Genomic DNA, 17,045 nt, shown 5'->3' with positions numbered 1-17,045 from the left:
CCGTTATGGCTGCCAAAAGGGAAGCCAGTTCCTTCATAGTCACCTTATATTCCCCATCATACCATCAGTCTGATCTCCAGTAACTAATAGAAACACTTTCATTAACAACAACAAAAAAAGACCCAGCCTCAAAGTGACCTTTGACCTCCACCTGCAACTGATAGCACACACACACACACACACACACACACACACACACACACACGCACGCACGCACGCACGCACGCACGCACACGTGCTCGAGTATGACAGCACAAACATAAAAGTTCTAAAAAAATTTAAAAAGCATCTGTGTAATAGCTGGAGATGGCAGTCCACAGTTTATTCTAGCACTCCAAGGAAGATGACAAGGACCAGAAATAAGGTCCTATTTGACTACATAGAAGCTTCCAGACTAGCCTGGGATACATGAGACCCTCTCTCAAAAAAACACATGGTGTCTGGAGTGATGGTTTGGCGGTTAAGAGTCCATGCTGTTGTTGCAGAGAACCTACGTTCAGTTTCCCAGCATCCTGGTGAGGTGTCTTATAAACACCTGTAACTCCAGTTCTAGGGGACCAGGTACCCTTCTCTGTCTTCCGTGAGCACCTGCAATCAGGTGCACACACAATCAAAAATACTAAACCTTTAGCAACAACAATGGGCTGCAGAGAGGGCTCAGCAGTTAAGAGCACTGGATGTTCTTCCAGAGGACCCAGGTTCAATTCCCAGCATCCACATGGCAGCTCACAACTGACTGTTATTTTAGTCCTAGAGATCTGATGCCATCTTCTGCCCTCCATGGGTGCACAGATGTAGATACAGACACAAAAAAACCCTATACACATAAAAAATAAAATTAAAGTTAAAGAAAGAGAGAAGAATGCTTGCTGCTCTTATAGAGGACATAAATCGGTTGCCAGCACCCACATTGTGCATCGCACAACTGCCTGTAACCCCAGCTCCAAGTGCTCAAACCACACACACACACACACACACACATAACTTGAAATATAATAAAAATAAAAATGTTAGAGCCAGGTGTTGTAGTGCACACCTTTATTCTCGGTACTCAGGAGGCAGAGGCAGACGAATCTGTGAGTTCAAGACCAGCCTGGTCTACAAAGTGAGTTCAAGACCAGCCAGGGTTACACAGAGAGACCCAGTCTCAAAAAACAAAAAAACACAGAAACAACAACAAAAACAAATTCTTAGGAAAACAAAGCAAAAGGAATATGTGTATACATATATGTATTATGTATGTATATGTATATATTTGTAAAATAAAGGCTTATTGGTTTTCATCATTATGTTGGTTTTTGGTGCCACTTAAGTCTTGTACATGAGGTGGCTGTCTTGCATGGTTCTGTCTGAAATGGCTCAACATTGGGGGGGAGGTCCTTGTACCTTCAGGAAAAATCAGTTGTGTGTGGTTCAGCTTTCTGAGCCTGTGAAAATATATCCAAGATATACAATCCAAAAATAGGATACATGTAAAAAATACTTATTTTTATTTATTGTGTGTGTGGGAGTAAGTTCTCCTTCCACCATGTGAGTTGTGACGGTCAAGCACCTTTACCCACTGACCTGTCTTGATAACCCAAAAGATCGATTTGACTCCAAGTTTTATTGTTGGTGGTTTTTTTTTTGGGGGGGGGGTGAGGGGGTTGCTGGCCTCCATGTTTTCCTTAGTCACCATATGGACCAGGCTGGCCTCAAATTCAGAGAAGAAGAGACCAGAGTTCTTTAATGTCCTTCAACGACAGTCACCTAACGTCCTCCCAAGAGGCCTGACCTCTCGCTGGCTCCATTTCCTCCCGGTGGAGCATCCTGGAGAAACAGCTCTCCTTCTTTTTGGATTTTGGCTTTCTGAGACAAAAATTCCAAATGTTTGAGGCACAGGATGGCCTCAGATAATAGCAGTCCTCTGGCGTCAGCTTTCTGAGTGCTGGTGTCAGCAGAGTGTGCCCTCACACCCAGATAGATGCTTTGTGCATAGGCCTTTGGGGTATGTTTCAGACCAAACCAAAATAGTGCATGCACTTCCTCACAGTGCGTTTGTGCCAGGGTCATACAGGAAGCAATGGGGTCAAGGATTCAGATACCTCTGGTTGGCTGAGGCTTGCCTAGAATTCCCCAGGGAGGGGCTGGGGGCGTGGCTCGGGGTGGAGCCCCTGCCTAGCATATAGAAGACAGAGGTTCGATCCACAGCTCCCCCCAACCCCAGACACATCTTAAAATAGAAGTGTAACGTAAATTCATAATATTAATAAAGCTATGAGGTAGAGACGAAAGGTCACCCTCCTCTTGGGAAAAGTTTGTTCTGTTTTCAAAATGTTGCTTTCAAACATGGCCTGTGTTCCATGATGTGATATGGACACATTCATATATGAGAGTGTAAGATGTGGACAGAAATTCTCCACCCTCAAAGCATAGGCTGTTAACATCCAGAAAGGGAATTTCTTCTTTTTATCTACTGTAGTCAGGCATTCCTGAAACTCACTGTGTAGTCTAGGATGGCCTCAAACTCAATCTTCCTGCCTCAGCCTCTTGAGTGGCTGGGTGTTGTGACCTTTAGTCCCAGCACTCTGGAGATAGAGGGGGGAAATCTCTGACTGGTCTACGTGGTGAGTTCCATGACAGCCAGGGCTACATAGATTCTGTCTCAAAACAAACAAAACCCAGACAAATAGAAAATTTATCTTAAAAAAATGTGAACATGGTGGTTAAATCTCGCTGTTGACCTGACTGGCTGTGGGTTGCCTAGGAGACGCTCTTCTGTGTGTCTCTGAGGCCTGTTTCCAGGGGCCTGGCTTGAATACAGAGACTGAGAAACAAAGCTGTGCATTTGTTCTCCTGTCTACTCATCTGCTCAAATGTGAGCCACTGCCCTGATCAGGAGCTAAAATAGACCCTTTCTGCTGGATGGCGGTGGTGGCGGAGGACTCATGAGAAATAAACTTCATCTGTCTGGGGAAGCGGAAACTTGAAAGATTCGTGAGCCCATCCAGCCCCAGACCACTGCTGCCAGGGAAGCTGCAGTAAGGTTTTCAGGCTGGCCTGGTGCCTGTTGGAGTCATTAGCATCAGTGTTCTCAAGAGGCCTCGCTTCCACACTGGGTCCACAGGGCCAGGGGTCTGGGAGAAAGATGCTGCTTACAACAGTGTGGATTCACTCAGAAGGAGCAGCACAGGCTTCCCTGCTCCAAATGGGCACCCAGGACAGTGCTTTTCCAGGGTCAGCTTCAGGAGCACAGGCGGCTGCCACTGTGATCATCCTTCGAAGCATCCACATGTTACCATAAAGTGCAAGGTGAACCTTGGTGGATTCCACGGCAGGGCAGGGGAGGCAAAGAAACCTAGTCAGAGGGACAAACATGCCAGGCAGACAGAGTTTAAGTGAGAAGTTTTATTAGAAAGGGAACGGTGGAAAAGGAAAGAGAAAAGAGACAAAGAGACAGAGAGAGGACAGAAGAGAAGAGGGAGACAGGAAAAGTCCTGTCTGCCCCAGGGGAACAGCGGGGAGGGGATGAGAGAGCGCAAGTGGGATGGGGGGGTCTGCCTTTTAAAGGGGTCCTTTGCACCTGCGTGCAGACTGGTACTCTTGGAACCCTGGGCTGACCAGGGTACTGCCTGAGTGCATTCTGCCAGGTGACAGGGCAGGCCAGCATAATGCCTGAATCCTTACACACATAATACGGGTTTTATGGACATTTGACTGGTTTTATGGGATCCAAGACTGGACTGGCTGTGGGGGTTCAGAAAGCCAGGCAATATATAGGACAGGCCAGATTCCTAGAAGAAGGTCATGGAGGGGCCATGATGGGAAGCTGTAGAGGTGAAACCTATATTGCAATGGAACCCTGGGAGTTCAATTTTTATTGATGTGCCTGCTACAGTGTTAGTGTGGAGGTCAGAGGAGAACCTGTGGGACAAAGTTCTCTCCTTTCACCATTAAGTCCCAGGGCAGCAAATGACTTCATCCACTGAGCCATCTTGCTGGCTCCAGACCCCAGGATTTTGAAGATGCCAAGACCATAGTTTGTTTGTCAAAGGAAGATGTAGCCAAGGAGAGGAACTGGCCCAAGAGAGAGGCTGTGTGTGTAGCAGGTGGGCTGTTGGTGTCCACATGGTGCTGCCAAGAGCTCTAGCTACTGAACATGGCACTTCAGGTTGTTTGTTTGTTTGTTCGTTTTCCGGACAGGGTTTCTCTGATTGTTTTGGAGGTTGTCCTGGAACTCTCTCTGTAGACCAGGCTGGCCTTGAACTCACAGAGATCCGCCTGCCTCTGCCTCCGGAGTGCTGGGATTAAAGGTGTGCCCAACCACCGCCCAGCCCTTCAGGTATTTTTCCAGCAGGTTTCTGTCTTGCTTTGGTCTGCCTTGCAATGTCCCTATTCTTTCCTTCTGGAATGAATGTTTAGCCTGTGCCTTTGGATAACCAAAGGTTGGCTGTTCTTACTATGTAGTCCTGGCTAGCCTTGGACTCACTATGTAAACCAGGCTGGCCTCGTATATATTTGAAAGTATGTAACTTCCTTAGTATTATTTTACTGAGGTTCACAGTTAAGGGGATGCCTCAGTACAGGCTTCTGAACAGTACTTAGATTTCTAAACAATGTTAGAATTGTTTAGACTTTGAGGGGCTGGCAAGAGGGCTCAGTGTGTAGAGGTGCACCAGATCACCTGAGTTTGATATCAGACATCCATGTGGTAGGAAAAGAAAACCAAGTCTTACAAATTGTCCTGAGATCCACATGATTTTTTTTGTTTTTGTTTTTGTTTTTAAAGGTTTATTTATTCATTACATATACAGTGTTCTGTCTGTCTATAGGCCTGCAGGCCAGAAGAGGGCACCAGATTTCACTACAGATGGTTGTGAGCCACCATGTGGTTGCTGGGAATTGAACTCAGGACCTCTGGAAGAGCAGCCAGTGCTCTTAACCTCTGGGCCATCTCTCCAGCCCGAAATCCACATGTTACATCCAAAGTCTGGAACCCAAATCACCACCACGAGACTGACTCAAAGTCTTATTATGAGTTAACTCAGGTCCCTCCATCCATCTGAAGCAGTAGCAGCAGCGATGACAGAAGCCACAGGAGCAGAGCAAGAGAGACCCCAGTGTTGAGTGAAGCACAGGAGCAGAGCAGAGAGACCCCGGTGTAGAGTGAAGGGGATTTTTATAGAAGAAAAGGCTTGGGTTTGGCTGCCCCTCTGGGATAAGGTCACAAAAAGGTCAAGGTATGTCTCAAGGATAGGGGTCATTGCTTCCCTAGGCTTAAAGTCTATGGGGAGTCTGCCTCTAGACTAGAGGTTACTACTGCCCTATTTCCCTGACCGGAAAGGTCACACCCCTAGGCTAGAGGTTGCTACTTTACTACTCGGGGATTGGTTGTTTTTCCCTGCTCAGGGATTGCCTGGTTTTATGTCCCGGGCATAGGTGGCTCCGATTTCAGGGCCAAACTGTTTCTTTCTATGGTTCTTTTTAGCTTTAGGCTCCAATTTTAGGACCAGAGTGAATTTCTTTTACAGGTTCTGATTCTAGGGGCAAAGTGTGTTCTTTTGGCTCTGGTTTTGGAGTTTGGGTGTTTTTCCCTGGTTCTGGGCTTAGAGCCCAGCTGTTCAGGGATTATACAGGGTCTGTGGATCAAGGATTTGCTGGGACCTGGGCCTCTCACACATGTGTATCATGGCAGTGTGACTTCCCTTCCCCCCAAAAAAACCAAATGCAATTGTTCTGAGCATATTCCGAGATAGATCAAATGCACCCTGCATTATGAGATGGCCAGGGGCCCTAGGGACTGGGCAGGCTGGTGCGACCTGCTCAGTTGGTAAGGGGGAGTAGCCATGGGTCATCTTCATTGTTGATTTGACTGCGTAAGTCTGGAGGGCATTTCCAGAGAGCTTCAGCTGAGGAGGGAAGACCTGCCCTGAACAGGGGTGGCGCCATGCCATAGACCAGAGCTCTAGAATGAACTTTAAACAACAATGAATGACCTGCCCCAACATGAGCCAAAAGCCCCTCCTTCTGCCATGATGGGCAGGAACTGCAAACCCTGAGCCCAGAGAAACCCTTCCTCGCCTTAAATTGCTGCATCCCATGCTGTCCACAGCAACTAAATAACGCAGGAAAAGCAGCAGGGCTTAGGGAGTAAAGTCATCTGTGCATGGTTTCCATCCACAGTAATGCACGGGAACCAGGGGTCACGGTCCATCTACACCCCCACTGAGGGAGCCCAGGGTGATAATCCCTTCGCATGTGCACGAACACATACACACACACACACACACACACACACACACACACACACACCATGTGAGCCAGGGGTCACACTCCGACGTTTACACAGCAGTAGAAACCTTTAACAGCAGACTGTCACAATGAACACAGGAATTTTATTTTGTTTTGTTTTTGAGACAGGGTCTTGCTCTATAGACCAGGCTGGCCTCAAACTCACAGAGATCCTCTTGCCTCTGCCTCCCAAGTGCTGGGATTAAATGCCTGTGTGACCATGCCCCAGACACTGGAATTTTAAGCCAGAAGCCATACATTAAAACTTTCCCTGTCATGAGGAACTCATCCTTTCCGTATTCGTTAAACCTGATTCATGCAAACACCTTTAATCCCAGCACTCAGGAGGCAGAGGCAGGTGGATCTCTGTGAGTTGCAGGCCAGCCTGTCTACAGAGTTACAGAAAAACTGGTCTCAAAAGACAAACAAAAAAAAAAAAGGAAGGAAGGAAGAAAGAGAAGAAGAAGAAGAAGAAGAAGAAGAAGAAGAAGAAGAAGAAGAAGAAGAAGAAGAAGAAGAGTAATCTTTTGCCCATCAAGGGCTTTCTCCTCAAGCCAAGGGTCCTTCAGTCAAATGGAGACGGTGGGAGAATTCCTAGCAAGTGGACGGTAAAAGAAAGGCACACTCAATAATGGAATATTATTCAGCCATAGAGAAGAACAGGAGAGATAGTCATTTGTAACAAAATAGGCAGAACTGAAGGATATGTTCAAGGAAGTGGGACTTAGAACGATGTGCCACATTCCCTTGTTCATACACGGAATTAAAAGGACGTGGGGCTGTGAGGACCAGCTTGGGACAGAGGTGAAGGTAGACAGAGAGGCTCTTTGATGAGTGTGCTGCATTAATGTTGAAATATCTCTCAGGTCCCCATTAATATGTGCAGTTAATACAGGTTAATAAAAACACTTTAAAAATCTAAAGTTATTGCTCAATGCACCTGAGCATATATTTTTAAGCTACAACTTAAAATACATCTTTAAATTTATTATTATTATTGTGTATATGTGTGCATGATGGGGGTGGTTGTGATGGTGAATGTGTGGAGTGAGCGAGCAACTCTGTGAGGTCGGATCTCTTCTTCCACCCTGTGGGCCTCAGAGACTGAACTCAGGCCATCAGGGCTGAGTACCAAGTGCCATATACATCATGTCAGCTCATTGGCCCATAGTATTTTAAAGATTAATCTTATTTGAAATTGTGTGTGTGTGTGTTTGTGTGTGTGGGTATAGGTATCTGCAAAGGCCTAAGGCATTTGATTCCTCTGGGGCTGTTTGTGAGCCACTTGGTGAGTGTACTAAGAATCAAACCTGGGTCCTCTGCAAGAGCAGCATGAAGCTTAACTGCTGAGCCGTTTCTCCAGACCTTTATTTATTTATTTGTTTCTTTAAAATGAAATTTGACACTAACAGTTTCGGAATTGCCAAAGCATGCATTTTGGAACCTTCATCTGGGAAATAACCGAATGAAATATCTTCAAAGGCCTCATTTCATAGCTGGAAGTGTGGCTTAGCAGCAGAGCTCCAGCCTGGAATCACCCAGGGAGGGGCTGGGGCGTGGCTTTTAGTAGAGCACTTGCCTAGCAAGTCCTGGGCTCCATCTCCAACACCAGGAAGAGAAGCAAGCTCTCTTTCTGCTGCTGCTGTTACTGAGTCTAGAGTCACATGGCGTAAGGACAGCTCTCCCATCTAAGGGCTGCCTGCAGCAGGGCTTCACGCACAAGCCAGGCTCCGTAGACTGCTGTGGACACGGTGGAGAGAGCATTTCAAGGCAGAGGGTCAGGCAGCAAAGCAGGGATGCTCGTGTGTCCTGCTGAGCATGGTCATGACTGTGGTCCAACAAGAAGTAGAGGTGGGAAGATCTAACAGCACCATTAGCTACACATGGAGTGTGAAGCCAATTTGGGCATCATAAGACTCTGGTGTGTGTGTGTGTGTGTGTGTGTGTGTGTGTGTGTGTGTGTGTGTGCACACGCACGCACTCGCGTGTGCGTATATATTTGTGGAGGCTTGAGGTTGAGTTAGGAATTGAGTTAGGAATCATCCTTGATTCTTCTCCCACCTTATTCATTGAGGCAGTGTGTCTTAATCAAACCCAGAGCTGGCAGATGTGTCTAGCTTAGCCAGGATCCTCTGTGACCTAGTTAGCTTTAACTGTCAACTTCACCCAATCTAGAGTTACCTGATAAGCAGACTGCCCTGGTCAGGGTGGACCATGGGCTTGTCCACGGGGGACTGTCTTGACTGTTAATGGATGTAGGAGGGAACCCATTGTGGGTGGCACCATTCCTTGGGCAGGTAGTTCTGGGGCTGTATGAGAAGGCTGGCTAATGATGTGGAGAAGACAAGAAGCAGTACCCTCCCTGGTCCCTGCTTGTGGTGGGCTGAATGAGAATGGCTTTGGTAGGCACATTATATAAGAATGCTTGGCCACTAGGGAGCAGAAATGTTTGAAAGGATTACAAGGGGTAGGCGTGGCCTTGTTGGAGGAGGTGTATCATGGGGTAGGCTTTGAGGCTTCAAAAGTCCATGCAAGGCCCAGGCTCTCTCTGTCCCTGTCTGTCTCTCTGTCTGCAGATCATGATCTATATCTCAGCTATTTCTCCAGCACTATGACTGCCATGCTTGCCACCATACTCCCGCCATGATGACAATGGACTGACCTCTGAAACTGTAAGCCACCCCAATTAGGTGCTTCTTTTTAAATGAGTTGCCTCTGGGTAGCAATACAACAGTGACTAGACTACACTGCTGCACTGTCATGGCCGAGTGGTCGGAGGTCATGCTGTGTGCAGTAAGCCCAGCCCTGCCTTCAGTCCCTGCCTGAGTTCTTTCCCTGGCTTCCCTCAGTGGTGGACTGTAACCTGGAAGTGGAAGCCAAAGGAATTCCCCCCCCCCCTTAAGTTGCTTTTGCTCAGACTGTTTTTGCCACAGCAGCAGAATGAAGCAAGAACAGCTATCTCCACATTCTTGGGCTGGGCCTGCAGGTGGACAACAATGTATGCCTGGCAAGTCCATGGTTCTAAGGTCTAAACTTCAGTCCTCACACCAGGTCTGCAGGTGCTGTAGGCCTGAGCCAGCCCCAGCCTTGTGTGGATTTCTTTCCTTTTCTTTTATTTTTTTCCTTCTTTTTGATAGGGTCTCTCTCCTGGCTGTCTTGGAACTCACTCTGTAGACCAGGCTGGCCCTGAACTCATTGGCATCCACCTTCCTCCAGCTCCTGAGTATTGGGATTGAAGGCTAAGCCACCAAGCAGCCAGAGTGGATTTTATACACATCATTTTCAGTCTCAGGCAAACTGTGATCCTGTGTGTGTGCCAATCACCAGACTTGAAAGGGCTAGAGTGTGTGTCATGTGACAGTCCAGACTTCTGCCTTCCCATGTGAAAAAGGAAAGACCTGTAACGCAGTCTGACTTTGCCACGAAGATTCTGGGCTGCAGCTGGGAAGCTCACTGCCATCCAAGACAGGACAGTGCCCACCACACCTCTGTAATCCGTCACTCTCTGCCCTACAGTATTGCCCTCGACTGGGTCACTCTTGGTCCCCACAGTAATTGCAGATCCTCCCAGAGCCATTGGCTCAAGGATGAGAGTTGTGCCCACTGGGACCAACAGAGGCAGAGTCAAGGTTTTGATCCAAGTTCTTGGAGTCGGGTGGGAGATGCAGGTTGCTGCTGACCTGAGGGAAGTAGGTCTGAAAACCTACAGAAAAAGAGGTGGGAAAATGGAAGATGCTAGAGGGAGGCCTGGGGTCCACACAGCATTGGCAGAGCAACCAGAAGAGTCAAAGCTATCCCACTGCATTCTGGGTCTCCACAGGCCTTCACAGTATCAGGCACACCTGTGAGTGCTTGTTTGATTTCGATTCTTTCCCCTCTGCAGCCACGGATCCCGTGTCCTGGGAGGCCTCTGCCACAGCCAGCTGCTCTTCCCTCTGCCTGGTCTTCACCAGCCATACTGCCTTCTTGAAGTTCTTGAGAGGGTCTTGCTGGGAGGCTCTGGCTGATGGGCACTGAAAGCGCTCTCGGATGAGATAGCCGTGACTTGTGGGGGCCATGAAGCCATTGGAAGTGGGGATAATTCGGTTGACCACAGCATGGACAAACTGGACAGCTAGCAGGGTGCCTGTGATGGAGAAAGGGATGGTCATGAGAAAACTTGGGCACATAGGTGGGAAGGACATTGCAGTTGGTAGTGTGCTTGGTCTGCAGACACAAAGACATGAGTTTGATCCCTAGCACACTTAGAAAAACTGAGTGTGATGGTGCACACTGGCAATCCCAGTGCTGTGGAGGCAGAGTCGGGGATTCCTTGGGGCACTCTGTCCAGCTGGCCTGGCCTAATCATCGACCCCAAGTCCATCATCTCCAGTGCATGATCGACACCCAAGTAAAGGGGTGCACATCCACTGGGCACTTCCCACCCTTGTGGAAGCCTGGGGAAGAAGCCTGTGTTGTCTCCAAAGGGCAGAGGGCCTAGCAGGGACATCATGGGTCCTGAAGATGCTTCCTAAGCTGAGGGACCCAGCTAGGGGCTAAAACAGGGCTGCTAAGACCCAAGGTGACTTTTCTCTCCAGGTCAGAGCCCAGCCCTAGGGGTTGGCTCAGCAGGCGTGCTCTTCAGTTTTTTGTCAACTTGGCACCAGCTCCAATCATCTGGGAAAAGAAACCTCAACTGAGAAAATGCCCACATCTCACAGGTCCATGTGACATTTCTTGATTAATGACTGGTGTGGGAGGGCACAGCTCACTATGGGCGGTGTCACCCTGGAGCAGGTGGTCCTGGCTGTATAGGAACGCAGGTTGAGGGCTGCAGAGATGGCTCAGAGGTTAAGAGCACTGACTGCTCTTCTAGTGGTCCTGAGTTTGATTCCCAGCAAACACATGGTGACTCACAACCATCCGTTATGAGATCTGGTGCCTTCTTCTGGCCTGGAGGCACAATGTCATATACAAAAATAAACAACTATAAACAAAAGAAAGAAAGACAGAGAGAGAGAGAGAGAGAGAGAGAGAGAGAGAGAGAGAGAGAGAGAGAGAAAGCAGGTTGAGCAAGCCGTGAGAGCAAGCCAGTAACTGGCACCCTCCTTGGCCTCTGCTTCAGCTCCTGCCTCCAGGTCCCTGCTCTGACTTCCCTGAGTGATAGACTACATCCTTTAAGCCAAATGAACCTTTTCTTCCCCAAGCTGCTTTTGGTCAGGACATTTCATACAGCAACAGAAAAGCAAACTAGGACTGTAGGTGAAGAACATGCCACATAAGCACAATGACCTGAGTTTGAATCCCTGGCACCTATGCAAAAGCCAGGTGCACAAGCATGTACCTGTAATCCTAGCATGGTGGGGACAGTCAGGGGTGGGCCCCTGGGGGTCAACCTCAGCCTTTACCCTTCACATGTGAGGGCACACATGTCCAGGTGCACTCCTATGCACACGTGCACACGCACGCGCGCTCTCTCTCACACACACACACACAGAGGCAATAAAATAAAATAGGGTTTTTCATAGCCGAGTCCCATCCTAGAAAATGACTCACCATCCAGCGCACTCCAGGCGATGATGGAGCGGTCCTTCATGCCTGCAAACACGTACTTGTCATCCTTCGAGAAGCAGGCACACCGCACCCCTCTGCAGTAGGAGCTCTGTGAAGACAGACCATATGAGGTGCTCTGCATGAGAAGTGTTGGTGCTCACATGGTGTCTGTTGTTGTTTACGTGTATTTAATTTGTTTGCTGGGGGTGGAGAACTGTGTGTCACGGTGCTGTGTGCAGGGCAGAGGATAACTTGCAGTAGTCGGTTCTTGACTTTCACTATGTTAGTGGGCACAGAACTTAGGTCATCAAGCTTGGCTGTAAGCACCTTTATCGGTTGAACCCCCTCACCTGCCTGGGATCATGTGTTTTAACCCTTGCTCCACAGCTGGTGTTTGGAAAGTTGTAGAACCTTTATCAAGTTTGTCCTCCTTGGAGGACATGGGTCACTCTGATTCCAGTTTCGGGGCTTTGTAGTCCAGCCCACATCCTGTTCCACCACAATGTGAGGAGCCAAGTCCCAGCTGCACACTCCTGCCACCACAGAGCTGTCTGGCACCATGCCTTCCCTCCACCTTAGGCTGTGTCCCTACAACTGGGAGCCCAAATGACCACCTCCTCCCCTCATCCCCCCTGCTTCGTTTGCTTCTGCTCAGGGACTTGGTAACAAAATAACTAATATACCACACCATACCATTTTCAACTAAGAGACATCCAGACAAGCCCTCATCTGGTCAGCATCCCAATCCCGGCTCTCCACTCGGGGCAGACCAGAGCAAACCCCAGAGAGATGGAGAAATGGACTTTCCAAGGAGCAAGACCTGTTTTCACAAAGGTGACAGCTTCAGGGATATTGCACTGAAGCACAGGAGCAATGCACCTGTGGGTGTGTGCAGGTGACAGCTATTGCACTGGAGCACAGGGGCAATGCACCTGTGGTGTGTGTGCAGGTGACAGCTTCAGGGCTATTGCACTGGAGCACAGGGGCAATGCACCTGTGGGGGTGTGTACACATCTGGACGCTGGGGGACAGCCTCATTAAGGATTGCCTTCTTCCTCATTTGAGTCAGCTGCTGGGCAAGTATGAGGACCTGTGATTGGTCCCCTGTTCCTGTTAAAAAGCAGGCATAGTGGCTCACACTTACATTCTCAGCTTTGGGGAGTTGTAGATAGGAGTACCCTACCCACCTCAGACTAATGGGAGGGCCCCAAGCCCCTGCCCCTAAAGCAAGGTGAGGAATGACACCCAAGGTTGACTTGTATCCATCACACACATTGCAAGGATATACACTCACAGCTAGAAACAGTGCCAACATGCACACAAAAAGAAAGGAGCACAGCAGGGAAGAGGGAGAATGGGCACAGCATGGACGTCCATGGCCCAGGCCACCCACCTCATAGCTCATCTCGAACATCCCCCTGCAAGCTTGCAGGTCCCAGAGGCAGAGCAGTGCGTCCTCGGCCCCGCTCACAGCCAGCTGCTCCCCGTGGCTGACCTCCGCGCAGCTCACCCTGCTCCCATGGGCCTCCAGAGGAAACACTTTGGACCGTGCACAGTCGTACAGAAAGAGGCCACCGTCACTCATGCCATAGAGCACTCGGTAGTCACCCAGCACGGCCACACTGGCTATGGTCTCAGGCAGCTGGGTGTAAAAGGTGTAGGTGGGGCCCTCGATGGCAGGACAAGGGTCCCCAGGGCTGATGTCCAATACTAGGACAATGTTGTCATAGGCAATGGCCAGCCGGTCCTCGCTCTTGCTCAGGGACATACAGTTGACAGCCTTGCGGGCCTCGGGCGGGGGGATGCACAGCACATCTTGCCTGGAATTCAGGGGGAACACAAGCACAATCCCCGATACCAGGCCTGTGAAGAGGAGCTTGGCCTGCTCGGCCACCTCCAGACACCGGACCTCATTGGATGTGTCCAGGGAATCCTGCTCCTCACCTGCACAGGGAGAAGAGAGTCAGGGATGGATCATCTGGTTTCCTCAGTTTTTAAAAAAACGGCAATTATTTGTGTGCAGGGAGGGTGGGGGGGGAGGGTCAGAGGACAAGTTCAGCCTCCCACCGTGTGGGTCCCAGGACTTGAACTCACATTTTCAGGTTTGGCAGCAAGTGTTCTTTTTTCCTTTTCTTTTTCTTTTTCTTTTTGTTTTTTGTTTTGTTTTTCAAGACAGGGTTTCTCTGTATAGCTTTGGAGCCTATTCTGGCACTTGCTCTGGAGACCAGGCTAGTCTCGAACTCACAGAGATCCGACTGCCTCTACCTCCCGAGTGCTGGGATTAAAGGTGTGTGCTACCAACACCCGGTGGCAGCAAGTGTTCTTACCTGCTGGATGTTTAACTGGCCTTAGCTTTTTAAGTTTCTGACCCCTAAGGTTCAGCTTGGATAATGTAAAGTTTCCTGACTGAGCCCAAAGCTGGAAATGGACCCTGTACCCATGTGCATGCTCGGGAAGCCCTGAGGCAAACAGAAGCCGGGCATGCTCAGTAGGCACTGGAGGAAAAGACGGGACCCTGAGCTCCCACAGGCTTGAGGAGCTCTGGGAGCAAATGGCAGCTGAAACCAGGGACAGGGCTGTGCTCTGCGGGGGGGGGGGGTGTTAGCGTGGAACCTGGGTTTGTGTGTGCTCCATAAGTCTAAACAGTCAGCCTGGCCCAGGGGGGCCCTGGGAACTAGCACAGGGGCAGCTTTGTCTAGCACCCCCCACCCACCCCGCCACACCCTCGACTGGCTCTGGTTTAAATTTTGAGAAAGGCTGTCGTGAAGCTATTTCTTCCATATTGAAACATTCCCTTCTGATAGAAGAGGGGAGATGCCCCAGGCTGTGAGCTGCCTGCAAGGATGCACAGAGCTCCAGGCCTATAACTTTCATGAGCGGCTGGCTGGGTGCTGTGTGGGAATTGGGGTGCCGCACCCCAGCCCCCCCATTCTCCTGTAACTGCTGTGGACTCCTTAGCTCTCCCAGCACTTCCTTCCCCGATGTGGCTGCTCTGTCTGGGGTGCACAGAAATTGACACCCAGGGGAGTCTGACAACACTAATCACCCAGGCTGATCTCCTCTTCATCCTTCTGCCTCAGCCTCCCGGTAGTTGGGATTACAGCCAGCTCTATGACAAGAATCTAAGCTAATTAAATGAGAGTCGTGTTTAACCCTCCCAGGGAGACCCACAACCCTCGGAACACAGTACAAGCACTGTCCCCACTCTCCTTCACTCCCTGTGCCTTATAGGTTGGATGTCTGAGCCCCCACACCATGCCAAATTCAATGTTGAACGCCATTCGGGGACTGGAGAGACGGTTCAGTAGTGAAGAGCACCAGCTGCTCTTGCAAGGGACCTGGGTTCAGTTCCCAGCCCCACATGGCAGCGGCAGGGGTCTGATGCCCTCTTCTGATCTCACAGGCACCAGGCACACATGATGCATGCACATACATGCAGGCAAAATTCAAACACAGAAAAACACAGAAGAAAGAAATTCCATCTACAAGATGATGATTTTGGGAGGTGCAGTCTTGGGAGTTAGAGTTCTGGGGAGGATCCCTCAGAAAAGGGTTAGTTACTTAAAGGGGAAACAAGAGCAGAGCATTGCCTTGTTGGGCCAATGCTGTACAGACACAGCAGAAAGACATCTGTCAACCAGAAATGAGCAGCCCTCACCAGACCCTGGACCCTCCAGCACCCCTACCCTTGCCATGCGGGTCTGTGTTTCTGTGTGTATGGGTGGTGTGTGTGTGTGTGTGTGTGTGTGTGTAGGACAAGGCTGAAGTTGGCAGTCTCCTCAGTTGCTCTCCACCTATTCACTGAGGCAGGATCTCTCAACAGAACCCACAGCTAGTGAAGTTAGCCAGCTTGCTCTGGGGGCCCTGTCTCTGCGTGTCCGCTGCTGGAATTAGAAGCCAGCGCTTGCATGGAAGTGAGGACCCAAACTTCATTCTGAACGCTTGCACAGCAAGCCCTTTACCTACTGGGTCATCCTCCTACTCCCTTTTAGTTGACTTTTGAGCCAGAGTGTGCGGTTTTATCTTAAACTCCACCCTTTTTTGCCTTCACTACCAACCATGGCCACCATACCTGGTTTATGTAGTGCTGGGGACAAAGCCTAGGGCTTCCCATGTGCCAGAAAAACACTACACAACTAAGCTACAAGCATTCTAGCAACTAAGCTACAAGCACTCTTCCCATGAGCCAATTCCTGGATTCATCTTGGACTTCCACCTCCAGAACGGTAAGTCCAGAACTCACCACAAAGATGCTAATCATCTTTCACAAACCTTCCGCTAGGTCCCAGATTGTGACTTTGTTTTTGTCCCCAACCTTGGGGAAGTAGATGTAGCTGCCATGGTGGGACACGGCTGCAAGGCCCGTGCGGTCCAGAAATGGAGCAGGAGGCCTCGGCTTCGACGTGGACTTGAGATCCCAGACTTTTAAAGACGAAGACTTCCAGGAGGCAGACACCACCAGAGTCCCACCCCGGACCAGCAGGCTTGCAGGGGCACCCACGCCCTCAAGGACGTCCAGCAGGGTCCCCTGTTCTGAGAGACTCCACACCTGAGGATGGAGAACAGAAGGACTGGTCTGCCTCAGGGACATGCTTCAGCATTCACCCACCTCTGCTGAACATGGAGGCTCTGGCTCCAGGGTCCTCACCAACCCTGGCTGCTGAAGACTCCCGGGGGCTTCAGTATCCTCACAGTGTATCCCGGGAACCCCAAGGACACCCTGCAGGGCCCCTCGGGTCTGCAATAGTCAACTATCTTCAGAGCAGACCTAAAGTGCTGGCCCGTCCTCACAGGTAAGCAGCAGAATTCTGCAAGAGCTGAATGAGTGAGATTGTGGTGTGCATGCATGTGCATGTGTGTGTCTATTTCAGGAAACCACCATGTGAGCTGGGGAGATGGCTCAACTGTTATGAGCACCTGATGCTCTTGCAGAGGAGCCTGGTTCAATTCCCGGCACCCACATGGCAGCTCATAGCCGTCTGTGACTCCAGTTCCAGGGAATCCACACTCTACTACCTCCAAGGCCATTGGGCACACTTGGTACAAGATGCTCATACACATAAAATAATAATAACAAGAAGAATGATAAAACTTTTCTGATTAAAAGTTATGTCACTGTGTGAACACGTCATAGTGAATTCACAGATATGTGTTCTTGGATTGCCTCTTCTTTTTCTATTGGAGACAGGATCTCACATTGCCCAGACTAGCCATGAACTTGCCATGTAGCTGAGACAGGCTGG

General features: G+C 49.7%; 1 protein-coding gene across 2 annotated transcripts in view; it reads right to left on the bottom strand.

Annotated features, from left to right (window-relative positions):
* Positions 1-6,357: 6,357 nt before the first annotated feature.
* Nwd1 (NACHT and WD repeat domain containing 1) overlaps positions 6,358-17,045 on the bottom strand; it is a 62,573-nt gene continuing 51,885 nt past the window's right edge. Inside the window, exons 15-18 of one of the 2 annotated variants that reach the window (XM_035451560.1) lie at positions 16,075-16,351; positions 13,196-13,746; positions 11,806-11,911; positions 6,358-10,396 (exon numbers count right to left, since the gene is read on the bottom strand). In XM_035451560.1, coding sequence (XP_035307451.1) covers positions 10,095-10,396; positions 11,806-11,911; positions 13,196-13,746; positions 16,075-16,351 — 1,236 coding nt within the window. In that variant the 3' untranslated portion in view covers positions 6,358-10,094. The remainder of the gene's footprint in view (positions 10,397-11,805; positions 11,912-13,195; positions 13,747-16,074; positions 16,352-17,045) is intronic. The other variant, XM_035451561.1, reaches the window with a different exon arrangement.

Source organism: Cricetulus griseus (genome assembly GCF_003668045.3).
Source record: "Cricetulus griseus strain 17A/GY chromosome 1 unlocalized genomic scaffold, alternate assembly CriGri-PICRH-1.0 chr1_0, whole genome shotgun sequence".
Taxonomy (NCBI): Eukaryota; Metazoa; Chordata; class Mammalia; order Rodentia; family Cricetidae; genus Cricetulus; species Cricetulus griseus.
The sequence above is the reverse complement of the archived record's forward strand: the minus strand, read 5'-3'. Positions and strand labels throughout refer to the sequence as shown.